Source organism: Ailuropoda melanoleuca, chromosome 7 (assembly GCF_002007445.2).
Source record: "Ailuropoda melanoleuca isolate Jingjing chromosome 7, ASM200744v2, whole genome shotgun sequence".
NCBI classification, from domain to species: Eukaryota; Metazoa; Chordata; class Mammalia; order Carnivora; family Ursidae; genus Ailuropoda; species Ailuropoda melanoleuca.
The window spans coordinates 50,108,336-50,132,010 of record NC_048224.1 but is presented as its reverse complement, the minus strand read 5'-3'; the positions used below and the strand labels follow the sequence as shown (position 1 = coordinate 50,132,010).

The window sequence follows — 23,675 nt, the reverse complement described above, 5'->3', positions numbered from 1 at the left end:
TCATCGGGGCGTTGTGTCCTTGCCGCCAGCAGCCCCCCTATGGAGCCAGCCCTCTGCCTTGTGGGAAGGGCGACCACAGAGTGAGTGCCGGCTGGGTGCTCTAGTGTCCCGGGCCCTCTTCAGACACTAGTTAATCTTCTCTAACTGCCCATATCCCGTGAAGCAGCTACTCTCACCAGTGAGCAGATGGGCAAACGGAGGCTCCGGCTCCGGGAAGCTCAGTTACTTGCTTAAGGTCACACAGCTTGTCAGTGAAAACATAGGATTTGAACTCAGGCTCCTGGGCCTCCAAAACCCATACCATTCCTCCTCTTCCATCACCTCTGAGACCCCACGTAGAAGCCTAAGCCTGGGGAACAGGGAGGGATCTCCAGTAGAGAGCAGCCCTAGGCTGGGGCCATGGCTAGTCCAGAAAGTTCTGTTGTCTCTGACTCTGGGGAGACCAGTGAGAAAGCTGGCAGGGAGGGGGAAGGAAAGACCACTGTTCCCCACCCCTAGGTGCCCTGGTATGTCTGTCCTCCATACAACCCACCTCCAGCTGTGTATCCTGCCTCCTCTTTTGGGAGGCCTGGGAAGAGCCCACAGGATGACAACCTGGTCCCTCCGGCACTAGGAACCCTGGGCCACACACCTGGCCGTGCATCCTCTCCCTCGTCCCAGGCTGGCCTTGCTGAGTCACCCAGAGGGGAGCAGTGACTTGGTGCCCTTGGGGGAAGGACTTTGGTGCCAGGCACTGCCATCCACAAGCACAATCAATGTGGGGCAAGGACAGAAAGTCTGGGGGCGCCATGAGGGCTGGGCAGGGGCGAGGTGGGGTCTACACCCACCCAACCTGGAGAAAACAAACTGCCCTCAAAACGCCATTATTTCTGAACCTAACAGGCTCCGGCTGTGATGGCCGTAAGGGGACCCAGACTGAGGACCGGGCCGCCTCCAGAAAGCGAGGGGCTCCTGCTCGGTCCGGGGCGCTCACCTTCAAGAGGCCAATCTCCTTGACGCAGTCCTGCCTGGCTTTGGCATCCATCATCTCAAATATCTTGGGCGAGAGGAAAAAGAGAAAGAGTGGTTAAACCCCAGCTCCCAGAGCCCCCACTGGGAGCCACAAGGACCGGAACTCCCAAAACTCATCATGGCACCAAAAAGCAGGACAGAGAGAACCAGGCGAGCCCCCCCTTAAAAACAAATGGGCCCTCACCCAGCAGAGGGGCCCGGCTCTCCTCCAGTGACCCAGAGCTGCCCGTGTGGTCTGCAGACCAGCAAGGAAACCATCACATGGGTCCGAGGCCTGGCTCCCCACCTGTGGCTGCGTCTGAGTCACCTTCTCTCTCCCGGGCCTCCTTGGCCCAGGCTGTTCATCTCATTCTTAGACGACAAATGAGCAAACTGAGGTCTCGGGAAGCTCTGTGGGAGGATTTAAACTACTTCCCGAGGCAAAGCCCTGTTCCAACGGGCCCAGTGGTTCTCGCTGGAACGCGTTCTGGCTGGACTCTGCGGCTGGCGACTCACCTGCTTGAGCCCCTTCCTCCGCTGAGGAAGAACACGGAGGCTAGGAAAGACTCTCAAGCCCAGAGGCGACCAGCAAGGGTAGGGCCCAGGGTGAGTCGGTGCGGGTCTAAGTCTGCACTCCCCCTCGGCTCGCTCTGTGGGCCTGATGAGATAGACACTCACACCCCTGCAGCTTTCCTGGTCTGAAAAATGGGGTGACCGCCCTCACCCACAGGACCATTCTCAAAGCATGACCCGGTATACAGTGGTGCTCAACACATGCTCATTTTCCTTTTCCCTTATGGCTTGCAATGAGCTTTCATCATCAGGAGCCCACCTAAATCCTTCCCATGGCCCAGAGAGTTGGGTCCTGATTGCAGAGGACGGGGAGGAGAAGGAAGGGGCCCGAACTGGCCCAAGGCCACGATGTGTAGACACAGAAGCCGGTTCCTGTGATGCAGCTTTGACACCATGGGAGAGCTGGCTCACCTGCACCTTCTTCAGAGCCACCGTCTTCCTGTCCAGCAGGCAGGTGGCCTTGTACACCTCGCTGAACTGTCCTCGGCCTATCTTCTTCTCGATCTGGAAGTCGGCCAGCGAGCAGCGAAAAGACAGGGTATTTGGGTGCCTCTGGAGGAGAGGGACAGAGGGCATCAGGGGCCAGCCAGGCTGCAGTGAGCGGCCAGGACCTGGGCAGCCAGAACCTGGCAACCCCAACGGCACTCCTCCAAGGTGAGGGAGGGACTGTGACTGCCAACCTATCAGAGACTCCACTGCCCCCCCCCGGGCGCTGTCCACACACCACCACCACCCCCTCTACAGAGGGGAAACCGAGGCTGCAGGTTTCCATCATTCCTTGTTACCTGATCGTTCATTCCTCTGCCTGTTTCTATCTCCTGCTCCCAGAAAGGTGGCTCCCCAGGGCCAGAGCCTTGCCCACCCCGTTCACTCCTGAATCCCTTGAGCCCAGGTCAGAGCCAGGAAGCAGAGCAGGTGCAATTAAGGGGTGGAAGAAGTGACCTGTCAAGGTCACGCAGCAAGGGGGAGGCCCTGCTGGGTCTCCCCAGCCCCATGGCCTTCCCTGTGTAAGCCCCAACCCTACCCCTGCCAGTCATCGTCAGATGTGGCAACTTCCCCTCCTGGTGCGGCCGCTCTCGTCTCAGACATGAGAAAACCGAGCTTCCATCTGCAGCCTTACCATTCTGAGGCCTTGCTGGATAAAGAGTCCCCTCACAGTGACATGAGGAATCCAGACACTTCACGCTGACTCTCCAGGGGCCAGCACTGAAACCCACCACGGAGCAGCAGGACCCGCCCCGGAGACAGAGCTGCCCAGTGAGGTACCCCCTTATTCTCGCAACACACGTGCAACGTGCTCTGGGGAGAAGGAGAGGGGCCTGGGACGTGGGGGAGGAGGGGAGGGTGCCATGGCTCTGGTCTGCCCCGCGTCAGCCTGGCAAGATGGGCCTTCCTCCAGCTACAGCCCCACTCCCCACTCCGGGGCAGGGGATCGCTGCTGCTGGGACCCTCGGGGCTGGGTGCCAGTGCGAGGACAGGGTCTCATATGTGGAACGGGTACAGAGACAGCTGCGGCGTTCATTTGGGGAAGTGGGGATGGGACAAGAAACACGGAGGGTCCCACTGAAGCAGGAACAAGTCTGAATTTCCCAACGGGAAAACGCCTCTTCCAGACGTGGGCCAGAAACACCCACGGGGTCTGGAAGATCAGGTATTTCATCGGGCTGCGTTCTGGAACTCCCCTTCACCCAAATACCAACCTGCAGACAGAGAAGCCCTGGCGGGGGCCTGGGGAGCCCCGTGTGACTGGCATCGTACTCAGGACGTCTGTTCTTAATCAACTTCCGTGTTTCCCTTCTTTGTCTTTACTACGCGAATGTGTTCAGTTTAAACCGTGAAACAGGCGAAGATGAGGGAATCGCATGCCTTCACGGTAAAGGTCAGTCAAGTGAGAAACCCGGTAACTAAAAGTCCTCACCCCACGGCCACCTACGAAGCCTTTAAGACCCCACGTGATCCGCTCACCCAGGCTCCTCGCACCCCTGCGATCTTGCTGCGTTATTACCTCTCCCTGCTCACTTTGCTCCTTCCACACTGACCATCCTCTTTTGCTCTCACTGGGCCTTCTGCCTAGAATGTTCATCAGAAGCCTCACCGTTTCTGTCCCTCCCACACTTCAGCTCGTCTTGCTTCTTCAGTGCTACCTTCCAGCACTCCAAATACCGCATTCTACCTTGGTACCTTGTCCGTCTCCCGGCCACTGGCTGGTGTGCCCGGAAGCACGGTGCCTCGTACGCGGTAGGCACTCAATAGACATTTGTTGGATGAACAAAGATTCATAGACATGGAGATGGCGTACTTTTTAAACACCCAGAATCGTGCAAACACATTACTCTAAGACTTGCTTTTCCTTCTCTCAGTAACGGATGGATATTGTCAATTGACAGGGATTTCAGTAACTGTAGACAATACGTCACAGTAAGCTCGTTTCCAATCTGTTGTCACTATAAATAGTGTTGCAATAAGCATTCTTCTATGTATCTCCTTATGCATATTTCCTGGGTCCCTGGCTGGTCGTCTGGGGCAGTCACCCAAGCCCTCTGCCCCAGTTTCCTGTCTGCAAGCAGAGTTATAGAAGCACGACTGTCTCACAGGGTCGCTGTGAGGATTGCTTGAGATTGCTGAGCTTCCCCCCACCAACACACACACAGCAGGTGCTCAGTGGTCCTTATGACTGACAGGCGGGGGGGGTGGGCAGGAGAGAGGGGCCCTGAGCAGCTACTCCTCACTCCCACTCTCGGCCTTTCTGAACCTGCCCAGACCCAGCTCGGTGCCAAAGGAACCGCCCCACCAGTTGTGAGTGATGGAAGTCTGAGCCCTACAGCTGCCTCCTTCCCTCAGCAAGGTAAAGCTTGGGCCAACCTTGACTCTGAAGTCTTGAGGCATAATTACCTCCCCCAGGGAGGGATGTGAAGCCGCTCCGTACTGGGGGCTGAGCAGGAGGGAGGGCTGGTGGGGGAGGAAGACCATATTCTTATCCACCTCGTGCCAGCGTCTGTCAAGCAAGTTCCTTAGTAACAGCAATTAACCTACCGATATACTAAGCACCGATGTAAGAAGAGCGAGCATTTATTGAGCACTTACTGTGCGCTGAGCACCGTGCAGAATGCTTCCCCATGACCCTGTGAGTAGGGATCACTATTATCCCCATTTCAGGAAACTGAGGCTCCGAGGGGCGGCAGTGACCGGCTCCAGACCGCACAGTGAGTAACGGGAGGGATCCGAACCCAGGACTGGGCACTCTGCCGTCTCCACCCGCTGAGCTCTACCAGGTGAGGTGGCCTCCCGACTCAGATTCTTTCTCTGCTTTCCCTCAAGACCCCACGACTAGCCAGGTCTATGCTTCCTGATTCAGCTGCCTTCTTTCTTCCAGGCACCTGAGCCCCTGTCCCCCATACATGGGCCTCTCCCGTCCCTGACCCCTGAGCAGAGGCTCTGACCTATCCAGGGCAAGAGCTTGGGGCATGTTTGTCAAATGACACAAAGGAACGTGCTCCGAACAGCCTGGTGCACTGTGGCCTTTGGGACGTAGCCGCGGTCGCTTCTGAGTGCAGCTGGAAGCCCACGCCCTCAGAAAAAGGCAACTTCCTCCCACCTGCAGGATGGCACATGCCCGTGAAGTCGACAGCACGTAGGTGTGTCAGGCACCGGCCACACAGCAGTTACAGTGCTAGCTGCTTACGCAGATTTTGTGACTGAAATCCCCTAACAGCCTGGTAAAGCAAGGTAAAGCAAGGCTTTTTCACGCCATGTCATAAAGAAGGGAACTGAGGCACACAGCTGGTCTGTGGGGACCTGTGACCTGAACTCCCTGATGATCTTGAGCCAGCTGCGCTGAGAGAGGACATGGGCAGGGCCCCTCCCCTCTCTGGGCTCAGTTTCCCCCGAGACAGCGAAGCGTTTGGAGGACATGATCTCCTAGGGTCCTGCTGTGCAGATACTGGGCTTTTCACAGTCACTAGTGGCTGCAGTCCCCAGCACGCTCTTGTCCACCCCAGAGATGTGCCCCCAAAGGCCACGCTGCCCCCGAGGAAACACCCAGAGGGTGGGGGGGCGACATCCCAGCTGGCATCTCGAGACTCCAGTTGCACATCTGCATATGCGATGACCCAGATTTGCATTTCCTGTCACACCCATTCGACCTAATTAGAGGAATGAGCTCCTACGCGGGGGCAGGGAGCAGGTTCCTCGGGCAGCAGCACCACGTGGGAGGGGGACAGTCTGGGCAGGCTTGGGGACACGAGCACCCTCCCAGGGGTTGGGATGGGGTCCTGTCCCCCCAGTGCCCTCTGTTCAGGTGGGGGCAGTGCAGGACACAGGGCGCAGTGCCTGAGCCAGTAGGGCCCTGACTCCCACGTAACTCAGGGGCTGTGAGTGGAAGAGGACAAGGTGAACGGAGCTCTTGGTCCAGAAGGCCAGGCCTCTCTCTGCTGCCACTGCCAAGGGCTTCCTCCCCTCCTGGGCCAGCCCTCAGCGAGCTCCACTCTGGCCTCTGCAGCCCAGTGAGTCCATCCACAACAGGGGGACGTCAGATTTCTCTGAGGATTCCAGGAGCTGATGGTGGTGCCAAGGGCCCAGGGAGCTCTGACTGCCGGGCAAACTCGGGCTGGCCTCGAGCAGCTCCCCTCCGCTGGCTCACGGTAGTAATCCTGATGGCCTTTCTGAAAACGGCTCATCTCATAGTCCTCACTGGTCCCTGTTCCGTCTGGAACCCCATGCTGGCTCCTGGGGAAAGATGCACCAGCCCGGGGGGCACAGGCTGGCGGAGGGGTGACCGCCGCTCTGGCTCCCTCAGCTGAGACACTGACACTGGGGTGCAGAGGCCTGGGTTCAAATCCCAGATGTGCCATGTCCTGGCTGGGGGCTGTGCACAAGCACTCTGGGCCTCAGTTTCCTCATGTGTACAATGAGGGTGATCACAGTGCCTCTTTCTGAGGGCTGCTGGGGGCACGTAAGTTACGGAATGAAGGCACCTGGAAGACGCTGTATGGCTGTTACTGTCGTAGGGGTATCGGCATGGCTCAGTCTGCGGAATGTGGACCAGGGCTGCACCTGCCTCCCAGGGGGTGGGGACCGGCCGAGGCAGGGAGTTCACAGTAGTTGTACCACCATCGCCACCATCCCTACCCCACCGAGGGTCTGCACTGGGGCTATTTCCAGCTCTGGCTCTTTGGCTTGAAAACTAAAATGAATTTTGAAATCTAAGAAGAAGATCAATGACACCCATGATGTCAGACACCATGCTGGGGGTTTAAGGTATTCCATCTCACTTAGTCTTCACGGCCCCATTTTACAGATGAGGAAACAGAGGCTCAGAGAGGTCATTCACCCATCGTCACTTGAGTGCAGTAAAGCAGTGAGGTGGACGCACCCCTGTAGTCTTCTGGCGTCACTGTCCTCTGCGCGGGTCCCCTGTCCCCTAGAACTGTTTGCCAAGGGACCGTGCGAGGAAACAGGCTTGCCTTGCCTCCCTTTCTAGGGCTATGCTGTGGGCTACTCGCAGGGCAAATGCCGCCAGAAGCCATTTCTGACTCCTCACCCCCTTCCCCAGGGTGGGAGCCCCTCAGGTCTCCCCCCGAGGAGGAGCAGATGGGTGGAGAGGCTGGGAGGAGGCAGCAGGGATGTGGACCGCACTCTGTTGCCAGCCGCAGTGGGCCGGAAGGAGGGGGTCCGCACCGCCCCCAGGGGGAAATGCCACCTCAGACAGGAGTGGCTCGGGGAGCAACTCCCTGGACAGCAGGAGGCTCAGCAGAACCAGGAGCCAAGGAGAGGGCCACGGTCCCCAGGTCATCTCTAGCCCCAATCCCACCCCAGCCCCAAAAAATACTGCCAGTCTTCTCAAGTCAAGGCTGGACATGGGGGTGCTGGTGAACCACCCCAGAACACCCCCACCCCAGAAAGCTCGGAGAAAGCCAGGCTCTCTTCTCCGAGTCAAATCAAATTAGGCCACAAACACCTCCCACCCTGTGCTAATTTGAGTTTAAAATGTTTGAACCACAATAAGCCTCAGCCATCGACAAATCCCTTAAAAAAAAAAAAGGAGCATAAAATTACATGTTAAAAGAATAAAAATGCATTCGCCCAATTAATTTTCTGAAATCTCATTAAAAAATTTAGCCTGACTAAGTCAGACTTCTGACCTGAATTTTAATCATCTTTACACTGAATGGGTCTTTTTCTCCCTGATATTTGCAATGCATCATTAATTTTAAGGCAACTGTTTCTGTGATTTTAAAAAGCATACTTCATCAGAATGACATTTCCTGTAAACGAATTTCACCTTTAAAGACATCTGACACCGTGTGTAGGGGGTTCTAATGGAGTCGGTATATGTGTATACAGTGATGTGTTTTAAATCTGTGTTACACAAAAGAAGGGCAGGGTTTACAGGGAGTCCATATTGTCAGGCTCTTTACGAGGCCAACCCCGCTCAGCTCTCCACAATCTGGCTTATTTCAAACCCAAAGCTCATCTTCCTGCTCGCAGACCTGGTGGCAAGAAGGGGTGCTGTGGGGCCACACACAGCCAGACTCCTGGCTCTGCCCCTCCAGAGCAAAATGTCCACAGTATTTATCTCAGTTTCCTCCCCTGCAAAATCGAGTTCTAAATAAAACCTAGTTCCCAGTTGCTAGGAGGACGGATGAGGTAAGTGCCAGATATCGCACCGTTGGCACAACCACCACGACTGTCCCCACCTGGAAGTCTACACTCAGCTCCCAGGGACATCCTCGCATGGGAATAGTGAGCAAGATGCCCGAAACACGGGAGTCACCGGACAACAAAGCCTAGAATCACCTCAGTAGCTGTGGGTCCCTCAGGACAATTCCCGCTGACTGGGCTCAGAGAGAGCTGAGATTAAACATACATAAGAGAATCTGGAACCAGCTCCAATGACGCGCAGGCCAAGACTTGAAAGGTGAAAGCCGAAAAGAGCATCAGCCATCCTGCCAGAAGTCTGGGTACAGCATCCACTCGGCTCTGCCTCATCCTGTCAGTTACCAATTGTAGCTGGTTTTCTCCCTGTAAGTCTCTGGAATCTTCTCTCCCCATGTCCAGCTGTTTAAGACACATCATCATCTCCTATTTTCACCCTACTTGTGCCTTGAGCGCCAGCAACCAGTGATCTTTCTAAAACACAAGCTCCCTTGTCCACCTAGAACAGTGGGTTCGCCCTACATTTACTATAGACTCGATTCCAGACCAGCCACTCCCCCATCCAAGCACTGGCGTTTAAACACTTGCCTAACCTGACTGGTCCTGGGCCTTCAGGCCTGGCTCCTTCCTCTTGCTGGGACATCCTCCTCTCCCTGTCCTCCCCCAAATCATTGCCAGCCCACCTGTCATCTCTCCAGAGCTTTCCCTGTCCCGCCCCACCCTCTGGGGCTCCCTCGGCGTCCGCCCATCCCTCTGTGGGGCCTTCCACCTCGCGTTAGGTCTGTACTTACTTCTGTGTGGGGCTCCTTAGCAGACCCAAGGCAGAAACGAGACAAGCATTTGCTGAATTTACAACACGTCAGCAAACACTTCTTCAATTTTAATAGCTGTTAATATTTGGTCATTAAATCTTACCTAACTACCAACATTGCTTTGGGAAGATTTTCATAAAGATTTTGGCCTGTGTGATTCAGATCTAGAAGCAGCCGTCCCATCCCCTGAAAAGTGAGGCTCATTCCTCTTTCTCTGAATAGGGCCCAATATAACTGAACTTGGCACGTCCCAAGCAGGTTTGCAAAGACTTTCCAGATGGAAGACACATTAACCAGGGCTTTCTCAGACAAGAGCACCTTTCTCCTTCTTGGAAGTTCACGTGGTTCTTAGTGGGTCAGCTCTGTTTCATTCCTGCTGAAAATGCTCTGCAAGCGAACTGGTAAAATCATAAAGCATGGGGCATTAGAGATCCTTCTCTCAACTGCATGCATGCATGCATTCATTCATTCATTCACTGGAAACCTCAATAATTTCACATGGGACTCCACCGGGTTCAGCAAACATATTTTAATAAGTGGACAGCTCTCACAGCTAGAAAGCTCCCTGAAATGATAAACCACTAGCCTTGGGCACAGAAAGTTAACAAAACCAGTTTGAGTGGTTGCTACGTTGTTTCTTCTACACTGTGGGCATTTCAGGTCTGGGCTCCTGAGCCATGAACATGAAAATGAAGGTTAAAAGAGAAGAATAGAATGAATCACACATTTCCTTAACACCCACGTGTCAGACGCCACGCTGGGGGTTTAAAGTATTCCGTCTCACTTAGTCTTCGCGGCCCCATTTTACAGATGAGGAGACAGGCTCAGCTCATTTACCCACCGTCACCTGGCTGGTGAGGGATGGAGTTGGGATCCGAGCCCCGCCTGGTCTGGAACACACTATTCTCGCCATCGCGGGCCCTGGATCCTTCTTCTAAGGATGATTTCAGGGAAACAGCAGGGCCTCCTGCCATCAAAGAAAATGCCTCTGCTGTCAACGTGAGGTGTTTCTATGTCCCGAAACAGGCAAGATTTCGGGCCGAGATGTCTCCCCAGACGGTGTTTAAATACCAGCGCATCATGAGTGGAGGAGAGAGGAAGCGCCTGCCTGGCCTCATTCCCGCCCCGACCTGCGGCGGTGCTGGTGTCTACGCGGCTGTGCGCCCGGGTTCGGCAACCCCGGCCAGATGCTGGCCGGCCGGACGGCCCATTTGCCGACGGCCGCTGCCCAACAACCAGTAATTGTGTCTAATTCCACTTAACCATGTCATTACCCACTCCAACATGTGCGACCAGACGCCCGGACGCCGCCGCCTCGCCTGTTCGTGAAATAATTACGGGGCTCTCTCCTCTGCCAAATGAGGCTGTAATTAACCCTAATTGCTCAAAATGCAACTGGCTAATTCTGGGAGATTAATCAAGGGGGACTCAATGGTTAATGAATGACTTAATATGACAAATTGCTACATTACCCGAGGAGGCCCCACCGCCCCCAGCCATCAGGGAGCTGTCCTGGTGGACTCGGCACCAGGAGTGTCCGTGGGCCTGTGGGCTTTCTGGGATCTGCCTCCCCAAACTCCACCTGGGAAATGGGCCCATGTCCCATCCAGTAACGGGACTGGAGAGCGCAAATACCACAGATGCCCTAGGGCACTCTGTGCGTGTGTGCGCGTGCGTGCACGCACACACACTCGTAGACACCGTGTCTACTAGTTCACATGTCTCACGTCTGTGTGAATCTATAAAATTGCTCCTTCCCTTGGGCTGATGGAGCCCCACACAGGGAGCGTGGCTTGATGAGAAGTCAGGTGTAGGAGAAGGATCTCAGCCTCATCTGCCTCCTTGGCCAGGCACCTTTGTGCAGTGGACACCTGCACAACTGCACATGGCAGCCCTGGCCAAACGGGTCAAACACTGCCCACCTGACGTCCTCCAATAGGAAGCAGGCACTTAGAGGCTGCAACGAGCCTTCTGGGCTCGAGAAGTTAGCTATCTCCCCCTGACTCGGGTCTTCTAACTTTGGGGAAAAAGCCAACCCCGGACATGACTTTTCATTGTATCAAGCTGTCCACAACGCCTTGCAGGACCTGGCCCTGGCTGACCTGCCCCAGCCTGCGCCCTCCAGGCCTCTGCGTGCCAATTCCTCGAGGAGGCCTCTCTGGCCATCTAGGTTGAATCATGTGCCTTCTGGACCTCTATAGGCCCCGAGTTCCTTCTGCCCTGTTTCCTATCTTTCTCTCCCATGAGGCTGTGTGCTTTCTAAGAGCAGACTTGGGTCTATCTCACACACAGCCATGTTGGGGTGCAGTTCACTAACTCAGCCGGCGTTGAGGGGCTCCTCTGGGCCTGGCCTAGGACGATGGGATCGGTAAAGCCCCACTTGCTGATCTTCTGGTTAGGGAGGGTGGTAGACTTGGGAACCAGGTTCCCCAGACGGATGCCATGGCCAGAGCCCAGTGCCTAGGCCGCACAGGGGAGGGAGTGGGGTGGGACAGGAAGGCTCCCTAGAAGTGGCAGCATTTGGCCTGGAGGCCTGGAGGAGGAGTGAGAGAGGGCACTCCAGGCCCAGGGAATAGCACATTCAAAAGACACAGAATATGCGGGGAGCTGGGAACCCCAGAAGCCACCTTCAGAAAAGCTGTGGGAGGCTGCCTGGCTCTCAGAGGATCTCCATAGAGCGAGGCAGGTGTGAGGAAACCAGTGTTCTGAGGGGCTGCTGGTTCTAGATAAAGAGGCTGAAGAGGGCCAGGACACAGCTAAAACCAAAAAGGGAGGCCAACTTTAGCTGAAAGTAAGGAAGTACTTTCTGACCCCACACGCAGACTGCCCGTTCCCCCAGGGCCCCTCCCTCTCTCCTCTCACGTGGCCTTTCTAAGCAGCCCTAATCCTGCTGAGATAAAACTGTTCCATTCACACAGAAACCCAGGAGTCCAGCACAGAAGGCTTCTCTGGGTGCTGCTGAGTGAAGTCAGGCCTGACCAGGTTGGCAGTGAGCCCCACTCCCACCCCCGGAAGCATTCGAGAAGTGACTCCAGTGGCTGGGATGAGGCAGCCTCAGGGAGCCAGGCTCCTGGCTGGATCCCCAGTGCTCTGCAGACAAAGGCAAAGGGCTCACCTGTGGGTCAGAGGGGTGTGCAGGCCCTGGGGTGTGGCAGAGGCTGTTCGGGCTCCCTCCGTGGGGCATGTGGCTGGGCTGTCCGGCCATCCTGCATGCCAGCCTCACAGGGCACGGGCTGCAAAAGAAAACACGGGCTTTCTTACACACACGCCTGTTCACCTTCTCCCCTCGACGGCACCGGGCTGGGGGACTTCCATTTACCCCATCTTAGAGCAGGGGTGCGGAGCGGCCACCCAGCTCAGAGGACGCAGGGCTAGGACTCGATACCCCACACGGCAGTCCGACAAGGTTGCTGGGATTACCCCCAGTGAATAGAGGAGGAAACAGGCTCTGTGCAGGGAAAAGTCTAAAGGCGGCCCCCCAGCCAGCACAGGAGGTGCCGGATTCGACTCCACAAGTGCTAGGCTCCAAAGCCTTGTTCTTTCCACATTATTGTCCTCCATGCCTCCTGGGGACAGTTACAAAGCCCTGTCCCCCATGATCACCCCCACAAAAACCCAGGTTGACCACCTGGGTGGTCAGGAGAGAGACCTTGAGTCAGACTGCATGCAGCAGCTGCGGGAGGGACCCAACATCTCCATCCTCGCCAGGCCCTGGTGCACCAAACACGGGAAGGCCAAGGCCGTGGGTCCCCCTCACAGTGCTGCATAGATCTCCGAGCAGGCACGGAGCCCCCTGCACAAGGGAGCAGTTCCCTGTACCCCCGGGGTTTGGGCTGCCACGTCAGAGGCCCCTAGGAGAATCAAGGATGCTAGCCACCAGTTGCCACGGTAACCACAGCAGCGGCCCCTGATTAAGCACCCACTATGTGCCCGGGCCTGAGCCAAATGTCATCTGAGAATTACTTCCAATACCACTTCCCCTGGTGTCATAGGCAGCCTCTGCCAGCCTCCCTAGCAGCCGGAGGGGAGAACTGGCGCCTGGCCACCATGACCCTCCCCGATGCAAGAGGAGAAGCCCTCCTCCTTAGGAGGAAAGCCTTTCCTGCAGCCACAAGCATTTCTTCAGCACCTGCTGGGGCCAGGGCCAGGCCGGGGCTCCCACAGGGCTGCGGGGAATGAAAGGGACTGATACCCAGGGGTCCCTGTCGTAGTGCAGGCATGAGGTGAGGGCCCCTGAATCGGGCTGCTGCTACTTCTGCCAGACCCTGCCCTGGCTGTCCCACGGACTCGCATACGCCAAACAGAGCCCCTTAGGATGGGCCCAGGCTACTGGAGCAACTTTGCCTACACCCTCTGGAGAGCCAGAGTCCCTAGGAATTGGCGGTCCCCTGACAACCATTAGTCAATGACCAAGGGGTCCAGTTCGGAAGGGCCCTTGCCTGGGCCAGGACGCTCAGACTCTGAGGAGTGACTCACGCTCCAGAGCCCTGGGTGGAGCCAGTGGGTTGGGTGAGATCACACCCCGGCTTGTCTGCCTCCCCCACTCCTTATGGTTTTCTCACTCTCAGGGTCTGCTTCTGGAGAACCGACCTAAGATACCACTTTCTCGCTAGACCAACTCTGCCTCTCTCTGTCTTTAACCCGGTCGTCTACACCCACCAGCCACACCCCAGACTGAGAGCCCGCCCCTGCCCCAGTGGCTCATCGAGGCCCGCTGCACACACCTCCCAAGTCAACACACTTCCCCGTTAACACACCGGTGTCCGGGCGGTGGGAGAGGGAGGAATCTCTACCTTCCTCCCCACTGTAGGTTTTCCCAGCTACAGGGGGTGGCATCCAGCCCTCCCAGGCTCAGGGATGTCTGGAACGCCTTTTGATCTATCAAAGGATGTCCACCAAGCCCTCAATGACCCACAGAGCTTGACTCTCCAGTTCTGCCTCCCTAGCTCTGCCCTCGAAGGGACCCCAAGCCTCTCTAGAACCTGCACGCTGGCCTGCAGGGGTCCAGTGCCCCTTCTTCCTCCGTGCCCTCAGGACAGGCCCCACTCCTCCCTCACACGCCCTTCATCTGCTGAGGGGTAAAGCTGCTCTCCAGCACACAGCAGACCGCAGAAAGTGAGGCCACCGGACTCCGGCCAGCAGGGGAGGCCTTGGCAGCGGGGAGTGCGTGCAGGGCGAGGGCCGGGTCCTGCCAAGCACAGCCCGTGCTGTCCCCTGCCTGTAAAGCTGCCAACACTGAGCCAGGTTCAACCCACAAACATGGCACTTTATGTATAGATTTCTTGCTTTTTTCTCTCGTCTTGAATTGGCGGCAGGAGGAGGGCGCTGGGGTGTGTGTCTGTGTGTCTGTACTTCTGAGGCCTCTCCCCCCTCCACCCCCCTGACTCTGTCCCAGTGTGGGACTCACCTCCCACCTGGGCTCCTGGGTCTTCAGTGGCCATGCCCTGCTCGCCAAGCCCTCCTCCCCGTGGGCCACCGAGGCTTCCTGAAACGCAGATGGGACCACAGCCCCCGCAGCATCTCACCACCATCTGTGCCTGAGCTCCCACACCGGAGCGCACACCCCCAGGGTGACACAGTGAGGACCGGCAGGAAAAGCCCCAGGATAAACACACAAACGGGAGGAGCGGCTTCCCGAGGCAGCGCTGTTACTCAGGGGGGAAATGTGTGCACTGATAAACCAGATTCGGAGGGAACAGAATGTAAAATGCGCATGCATTGGAAGATAAAGCCGGAGACTCCTGCAGGCTCTGTAGCTGCTGCAGGCTGCACCCCCAGACCCCTCGGGGGGACATGTTCACCGTCCTTTGCCCTTAGGGAGACCTCCAGGGAGAGGTTGGAGAAGAACTGTCTTCAGCAAGAAGGTTCTGTCTTTATCTCTGCAAGTGCCAGAGCGGCCTATAGGCCAGGCCCACACAGGCACCCGCCCATCTGCCCACAGACTTCATGCGGACTGCTAACCACGCCATGTGCGTCTCTAGATCTCCCTTCCTCATCCAGCCCCACCTTTTGGGGCCAGTGGGCCTGGGTTTGCATCTTGGCCCTGTCCCTCACTGGCTGGGAGCCTGGACTCTGCCCAAGTCACACTAGGCAGAGGCTTAGCAGGTGTCTGCCAAGGTCGTCCCCACTTGCCCTGTGTGGTATTAGCGGCACCCTCCCAACATCTGCACCCGGAGGCAGCAGACTGCACACTGAGGAGCCCACCCCAGACCTCACACAGGGCTCCAGGAGCACTGCGTGGGGTCCCTGGCCTCATCAGCAGTAGCAGCAATAATAAGTCAACAGTTGTGTGCCCTATTTATGCTAGGCCTTGCTCTGTACACTTCACCTCTTAGCCCATCTCACTTAATAGACCCTATCTTTCATGGGATAGGGTCTATTATCATCCCATTTTACAGAAGAGAAAACTGAGGCAAAAGGAGGGTAAGCGATTGCCCAGATCCGTGGCAGTGGAAGCAGGACTCAAACCCCTGGTGGCATCTTTGCCCAAACCCACCACATTGCACTCCTCACAGGCTCTCAGTGGCAATTCATCATCTTCCTTTCCTTACATACAAGGTGGAGAACTTCCTACCTTCCTTCCTACACGAACAAGCCCCTCCCCTCAAAAACAGGGCCTGCGCTGAGTGAGCCGAGGTGATCCCAAGGATGGAGGGCCACGAGTGGCCACTTTCCACTACAGGGGCCCCACGGACAGGAGCTCGCAGAGTCCGTGGCCTTTGGGACAGCGCCCTGGTGATGCAGCCCTGCTGTCCATGATAACTTTTCCGCCAACACCCTGGAGATTTGGTAAATTACTGTTCCTAAGGGCTGTTCCAGCCAGAACCTAATGGAAGGGCTACACCATGTCCTCCCCGGTGAGGAAGAGGGGTCTTTGTTCCAGGAAAGAAGCAGCCAAGGAGGATTCTGCAAGTCACAGCCTCCAGAGTGTCAGAGAGCGACACTGCAAAGGGGAAGGAGGAAGGAGGGGAATGGGGAGGGGAGAGGAAGGGTGGAGAGAAGGAGGCGAGGAGGGAGGAGGGAGAGGGTGGAGGGAAGGAGCATGGTGGGAGGGAGGGAGGGAGGCAGAAAGGGAAGGGGGGATGGTTGGGAGGAAGGCAATGAAGGTTCTCTGAACATTGCCAGTGGGCCAGATCTTTCCCATGCATCCTGGGGCTCTTGGTAGACCCATTTTATAGATGAGGAAACAGGCTGAGAGAGGGGAAGCTCAAGGTCATGGGGCTAGTAAGCTGTACAGGGGAGACTGTCTCTCACTGACACCAAAGCCCCTCCTGGGTCCAAGATAGCCCCTGCCTCTCGCTCTCCGGGGGTGCTGCATTTTCAGAGACTTTGCATTCTGTCTGTCTAAACCTCAGTGGAAGCCCAACCCATTTACTGGACATTCCTGCCCCAAACTGCTTCTTAGGGGGTGTAGATGCAGAAAGACCAAGGCAGAGGTCCAGACTGACAGACATAGAGCGCAGGGAAAGCCCTTCAGCACACGTGTGCAAACCCGGGTAGCACAGGGAGCTGGCGGCCTGTGCCTGGCGGCTCCTGCCAAGTCGCAGACAATGAGGCCCAGGCTGCCAAGCCCACGTCAGGGGCCAAAAACGCATGGAATGTGAGACCCGGGCACAGGCCACACTGAGGGTCACCTAGAAGAGGGCCTTTCTTCTGCGGGGAGCAAAAGCCCTGCCTTTCTGAGGCATTGTGGGTACAGAGTGCTGCTCCCAGCCCGGGTTCCCCACATGTGCGTGTCCACCAGGTGCCCAGGGACCAAATCAGGGTGTGCCTAAGGGTTCAGCGAGGCCTGCCAGGAAGCCCAGTTGCCTCGGTTCAAATCCTGGCCTGGCTTCATTTAACCATGCAGTGACTCAGTTTCCTCATCTGGAAAATGGGGCTAACAGTGAGCTGTTCCTCTTAGGGTCACTGAGAGGACAATGTGTTTACAGAGGAAAGCTCCTACAGCAAAGCCTGACTCATGTGAAGACCCTCGGAGACTCTGTCGTTAGTGCTAAGCCTCACTGGGCAGTGGATGAGGGGCAGGCATGGACACTGGTGTTCAGGGAAGGGTGGGGACTTGCCCAGGTCACACAGCTGGTAAGCGACAGAGCTGGGGCTATTGGCCCCCAGATCATGCTCTAGCTGCCCCACGGCATGTCCCCTCTGGGACCACTCTGGAACAAATGCCTTCATCGCTATGGGAACTGTGGCTACCTCTGCAAAGCCCCTGACACTCTCCTCCGGGCCTGGCCTTCAGCTCCTGCTCAAGCGGGGCTTGGGTTTCATCCGAGCACTCCCTCCAAGGGACTGGCTCCTGGGCTGGGCCAGGCAAGGAGGTTTCTCCAATGGCCTTTCTGTCCCCTGGACAGACTGTCACCTGGCCCTTGCTTCCCAATTTCTGGAAACTTCCTCTAGAGGAGTCGTGTTCCTCCTTTCCCTACTGCCAAATGACACATCTCGTGGAGGCTGGCAGCCCATGGAGGCCCTGACCCTTCCCCTGAAAGACGACTCAAGACCCCAGGAAGGCTCAGGGCAAGGACCTGGCTTGGGGGTGGGTTTTGGGGGTCTATGCATGTGAGGCTGTGTATGTTGAGGGTCTCGTGGTGGTGCATTCATATACTGTGGGCGGGCAAGTATTTGTTGTCTCACTATGTTCTCAGACCCTGAGGTGGAACCAGCGTGTCCTGCCTGCCCTTTTCTAGACGTGTGCATGCATGCGCGCATGTGGTCAGGGTTCTCCCGACAGCCACAAAGCTTTGAGCCCAACCACATTCTCGCTCCGTCAACTGAGGCAGCCGTGTCACGGCCCATGTCTCCATTGGACGCCGTACCCCAGGCCAGTTTCCCTGAGGAAGGCCCCTTCTCAGTCTGTCCAATGCAGTGAACAGCTTTATGGGTTGTTTGCGCAAAGCAGGAAACTAGCTCGGCGACTTTACACCGCCCCCCCCACAGTTCTCTGTCCTCCCTGAGTAAGTGACCCCGCACTGGCATCGGGTGTGGGCACCAGGGGCTGTTTCTGTTTGTCCAGCAGGCCCCTGGTGGCAGAAGCCTAGGACTGGTGCCCGCTGCCGGAGGAGAGGTGCCACAGGCCAGCCCTGCCCACCCCACCCCTTCAGGCCCCTTCGCATGTGGAGATCTGAGGCCCAGCAAGGAGACGCCGCGGCTCCTGGTGCCCAGGCCCGGTGGGGTCAAGGCTGGACCAGCTTCGGCCTCACACAACATCCGCCCCAGGCCTCCCCTGAGCTGAGTGATCGGAGTGTCTCCCAAGCAGCCCAGGAGGTGCCATTTTGCAGCTGAGGAAAGAGGCTGTGAGGAGAAACGGCATTTGCCAGAGTCCACACATCGGAGAACGCTGCCATTCAAACCCGCTTCCCGGACCAGCAAGGCCGTGCGCAACTGAACACGTGCGCAACTGAACACGCTTCTCTGACGTCGTATCCCGGTGCAAGGGCCTGGGGCCGGAAGGAACGTCCTGCCCCCACTGACGCTGCACGCCGTGTATACAGCAGGCGCGAGCCGGGCGCTGGGCATAGCTTCGGACTCCCCTGGTTCACACTGCCTTGGAAGAGTGAATGAGAACGAATTCTGGCCTGGAGGTTTGGCTCTGGCTGCCATGTCCTCCCCCCAGCCCGGCCCCACTTCTCTTCTGGTCTCGGGATAAGCAGACGTTACCCATTCATCATTTGACAGGAAGCAGCCAGATCTCAGGCCAGAGTCATGGGGGCCTGGGAGCCATAGGGGATGAGCCGCAGATGGTGTCTGGTTTCCTGACGGGTCCTCCATGCCCTCGCTCCCCACCCCAGCGCCACACGTGCTGTTCAGATTCCTCAGCTTCAGGACCCGTCGGAGCCTGTCTTCTCTAAGACACGGGACCACGACCAGCTCCGTCCTTCCAGGGCATCGAGGCCTCTTCACAGGGCGGGCCTGCAGAACCTAGGGGCCAACAGCTGATCTCCTGCTTGATAACCCAACCTCCAGCCCACGGCAGGAAGTCTCCCCTCCAGCCCCGAACACCCAAATCCCAATCTGCCGCTCCCCGCTCAAAGCGCCCCGGCACAAGGCCCCTGCGTCTGCACAAGGCAGTCCAAGTTCCGCCCAGCTGGCAGGGGCCTGCCCTCCTGCATTTCCCGACTCCTCCACCCCACCCCAGGCCCCGGAGCAGAGGGGCCTCCCCTTCCCAACCACACACACCCACGGGGATCCTAGGACTGTCACAGGCAAAGTCACACACATACATCAGGACCAGATCCTGGGTCCTACTCAGGCTCGATGCTTCCTGTGGTGTCCTCAGCAAGTCCCGCCTGGGCTGTCTCCACCCATAAAGAAGAAACAGTTGGACCCCGAAGAGCGGGCGTGCAGGGGCAGTCGGGCAGTACCCAGGGCCCCCTTCCCCATCTGCTGGTGTCCACACAGTGGGGCTCTTCCTGAAGCCCACCGTTTGGGCACCCACTACTTCCTAGGTCACCTTCTCTTCCTCCTGCGTGGGCATTCTGAGCAGGAGCCCATCTCTGTGGTCATCTCTAAACCGTCGGTGTCTAGCCCAGGGCCTGGTGGGGGGAACTGGCTGCATAAACTTCTGACCAGTCAGGGGTAGAGGGCCGGTGGTTCCTCGCCTGCGCCTGGAGCCCCCAGCAAGAAACGCACACCCTCATGTGCAGGGTTCCCACGGGCTCAGCTCGGGCAGAAATCATCGAGCCATTCAAAACACACCTCCCCTCCCACTGCACCGCTGCCCAGAGCCTTTATAAAATCGAGAAGGTTCCTAAGCACCTTTCATTTCCTCCTGCTTGGATAATAAAACTCAATTCTGGAAGAAAAAAATGCAGGAGCTGTAAACCTCTCATCTTTCAGGTAAAGGAGCAACGAGGCCGTTGGTTTCTGTCCAGGAAGGTCTCTGGCTCCGGGACCCGGTGAAGGCCACGCTTCATCCCACCCACTTGGAAGAGGAAGATATCCGGCATCCCCTCTGTGCCAAGGAGTGAAATGCAGCACCTCGGCACACCCCTGCCGGGATGTCTGCAATGACCCAGCTTTACGGAAGAAGAAACCGAGGCACAGATAAGTGACCCACCAAGCCCCTGGCTCTAGTAGATGGCAAGCCCTGTGTTTGAACCCAGATCTAACTCCTTCCAAAGTCTGGGTTTGAATCTCATGTGCATGGGGCAAGCCTTGGAGACTGGAGCCGGAGGAAGCTGGGATCTCACCCTGCTGGGAGCTTCAGACCCTTAGGCAGTCCCACCATGCCGAGGACCCCTACCCCTCAGATAAATGAACTCATTCTCTCCTCAAGGCCTTAGCAGACTCCACTCCCCTTCCCCGGAATGAAGTGCCTCCAGGCAAACCTGGCTCCTCCTTCAGAGCCCAACCTGGGGTACCTCCTCCAAGCAGTCCTCCTGGATTCCCCCGTCAGTGACTCCCTGGCATCACGGTATTTGTCCCTGTGTTGTCACTGCCTGCTCATGTTTTTCTCTCCCCAGCTGGAGATTTCCTTGAAGGCAGAGACCAAACCACTCACCTCTGTGGCCCCAGCAGGCCACAAAGGGAGGGCCAGGTAAATGGCTGCTGACCCAGTCTGTAAACACCAGAGGCCAGGAAGGAGAAGCCTGGGGTCCCCAGACCAGCTCATTCCAGGGGCCACAGGGAACGGACAGTGTTAGGGAGAAATTCCTCTACCGCATATCCTGTCCCAGACCAAGGCCACAGCCCTGACAACCAGTAACAGAGGGAGGAAACCCAGTGGAGCAGCCCACAGCTTGAGTGTTCATAGAAAGTTTGCCCCAGGCCCCAGGAGAACGACCATAATCCCAGGGATAGCTTTCCTGGTGGGAGAAAATTCTGTGGAGAACTCACTGCTCAGACATCAGAAATGAGCCCAGGCAGCCAAACTTCATCCCAGAGGGGGGAAAAGATTGCTTTTTCTGCTTCCCTTCCAACCTCAGGAGTTCTGGCAAAGCCCATGATCACTCAGTGTGAAACCCGTTGTTGGTAATGCCCCTCACCCCCGACCTGGGCGGCGACAAAGGTCATGCCAGGCTGACGGTGCTGACCCGCTGGCAGCCCCCACCAGGCAGACAATCGAGTGGGCAGCGGTGGCAGATGCACAGGCAGGTCAGGTGCCCCAGGAGCCCAGGCCCCAGACACCTCTCATGCCGCCGGCCTCCCTGCCAGTTGCCGGGCACACCCTCGGGGCAAAGGTGGCGGCCCCAGGCGGCAGGAAAGAGTGAGGGGTTCCCTGCAGCCGGAGGCAGAGCAAAGGCCAGTACCTTGCAAAGTGGCTCCTGAGAGGCTCGGGAGAAGGGCTGCTCAGCTCGGGGTAGAGGGTGGATGTGTGGTGCAGGGGCCTCTGGGGACCTGGGTGGCCTCCCTGTGCCAGGGCGGGTGAAGGAAGAGGGGCCGGCCCTGTCTCGGTATGGGACTTCCCCTGCCCAAGACTCCCATCCCCAGTCGCTGCCAAAAGGAAACTCCCCCACCACGCGCTGCTCCAAAAATAGCTCCACTGCCACCTCCATGGTGACTGGAACTTGTCACAGCCACCAAGGAGCCCTGTGCTCACCAGAGACGGGAATCTGACGGCAGCGGCCACCAGTCTAGGAGAAAACACAGTTGTGCCCCACACCAGCGGGCTTGGAACGCCGTCAGAATACACTCTGGGGTGGCCCAGTCCTGCTCCCCCATTCTACCTTCCAGGAAACTGAGGCTGGAGAACCAGAGACTTGCTAGGGCCGTGAGCACAGCCGTGGAAGCATCTGGCTCGGACCCAGCCTCCCTAATGCATCCTATACCCCACGCTGCTCAGGCAAAGGGGTTTGCTGTCCAGGCTCTTTACGAACCCCTCACCCCCAACCCGGAAGCAGGCACCCTGATGGCGGCAGGCAGGATTAAACCAGCCTGGGCTTTCGGAGCGCCAAGGTATCCTTCCTGTGTCCCTTGTGCTCCATCCCTGTCCATCCCTACTTGACTTGAAGGTCAAGTGCTGAGAAGTATAAAAGTTCTTGCTGTCCCTTTAAAAGCCTAACCCTTTCTAGTCTCTTCCTTTGTAAACTGAGCCAAAAATACTTGTTGCCTGACTGATGAGAGCTCTGGTAGGTGGCAGCCATGGGTTCGAGTCCTGGCTCTGCCATGTCCCAGCTGCCTGAGCCGCGGTGTTACCACCCTAGACTGCTGGATGGGGCTGTGACATCACATGAATCAAAAGTACGAAGCCATGGGCCTGGCACATAAGAGACGCCCAACCAGTGGAGTTACTGTTATTCTTACATCCTATTCAGGCTCGACACTCTCCAAATGAGACCACAGATCCAGGAACTAAGACTCGGGGTGTTCCTACCTTCCCTTCCTTCCATAGGGCTTCCCAGCTGCTCTCCGCTCAGGGCCTGGGCCGATGGCTGCTAACCCTGAGATGACTCAGACAAAACCCCCTTGCTCTTCTCGTCTCCACAGGAGAGAACCTCCGAACACAGATTCAGATACAGAAACCAGAAAAGAACATGAAACGTGCCCACGGGAAAAGGACTGACAGATTCTCACTTTGGGCCAGGCAAGGTCCCAGCCAGCTTCTTACAACACGTAGAGGCTGAGATGGCCCACGCCGACGGGCAGGTTTAGGAGTAGAGAGGACAGGAACTCTGGCAGGCGACACAGTGGGATCAAAGCCAGGGAGGCCCGCAGACCTGTGCGTACATGGGAGGAAGTCGGGAAGGCTCCAGGCTGGCCCCAGCCCTCAGTCTCTGAAAAACACCCCCGTGGCCAGCACCTGTGTCCTCCTCCAGGATAAGAGCCACCTCTACCCTAGGCAAACCGCCCCCTCCAATGCCCCGTCTGCAGCCCGAGCCCCGGGACTGACACAGGCATATGGCAGCTGAGGCCCCAGAGGACACACTGAGCCAGATCCTGGCACCGCGGCTCGGCCACCTGCCAGCATACCTTCCCCGCCGGCTGGGCCCAACTGTCGGGCATATGCCAGGTGCTGGCCCCCTGGGTGGCCGCCGCTGGGCCCAGGCCAGCCTTCCCCGGGCCTGCGGGGTGGACTCCCATCCAGGCCCTGGTGCGTGCAGCACGCCTCGAGGACTGTCCTCCGTGACTTGGCTAGGTCGGTGCCATCAGCCTTGACTCACAGAGGAAGCTCCAGACCGGCCGGGTCAGGCCCCCGAGTTGGGCACCTTCTGTCTAAACGTTGTTTTTCTTCTGCTTCTGGGCTCCTGTCTGCTGGAGAGGAATTCTCCCCAGGGCAGAGACCTGCCTCTGGGGGCTCGTGTGCTCCTGTCCCTCAGGATGCAGCACAGCACCCAGGGAAAACAGATTCACATTGGATGAGCCAACCCTAGGGAGCCTTCCTCTTCCTCCTGGGCCTGGGCGGGAGGAGGGGCAAGAAACTTCCAGAAGTCTAAGTCCACTCTGCTCAGCCTCCACGCCCTCCAGCACTCACGGTCACTGCTGGTCACTGCCTGCCTGTCCACCCTGGATGTGGGCGAGAGGGCAGAGTGGCGCAGAGTGGACAGACAGGCACACCCGCCCCTCCGTCCGCGGCACAGCTCTCGGGGCCTCCGGAGCCAGCACGCGCCTCCAGCACCATCTCCACAAGGCCGAGCACCACTTCTCCATCCAGTCCTGCCTCCTGGCAGCTTCTGGGGCCACACCATGGCAGTGCTTGTATCTTCCTGCGTT

General features: G+C 57.6%; 1 protein-coding gene and 1 long non-coding RNA gene across 8 annotated transcripts in view; one reads left to right on the top strand and one right to left on the bottom strand.

Annotated features, from left to right (window-relative positions):
- Window positions 1-23,675, bottom strand: part of NEK6 (NIMA related kinase 6) — an 84,099-nt gene that overhangs the window by 31,826 nt on the left and 28,598 nt on the right. For 4 of the 5 annotated variants that reach the window (XM_034664491.1, XM_019800475.2, XM_019800474.2 and 1 more), the window contains 3 exons: window positions 12,145-12,262; window positions 1,975-2,115; window positions 974-1,036 (listed from right to left, as the gene is read on the bottom strand). In XM_034664491.1, the coding sequence (XP_034520382.1) occupies window positions 974-1,036; window positions 1,975-2,115; window positions 12,145-12,234 (294 nt within the window). In that variant the 5' untranslated portion in view covers window positions 12,235-12,262. Of the gene's footprint in view, window positions 1-973; window positions 1,037-1,974; window positions 2,116-2,348; window positions 2,542-12,144; window positions 12,263-23,675 lie in introns of those variants that run through there. The other variant, XM_034664492.1, reaches the window with a different exon arrangement.
- LOC105237966 lies at window positions 2,667-4,997 on the top strand. Of its 3 annotated transcripts, none has more exons than XR_004626579.1 (4): window positions 2,667-2,825; window positions 3,390-3,442; window positions 4,324-4,408; window positions 4,720-4,997. It is a non-coding gene; the product is annotated as an uncharacterized LOC105237966 (long non-coding RNA). The 3 variants fall into 3 exon arrangements; XR_004626578.1 differs by having other exon boundaries at window positions 3,270-3,442; XR_004626577.1 differs by lacking the exon at window positions 2,667-2,825 and having other exon boundaries at window positions 3,064-3,442.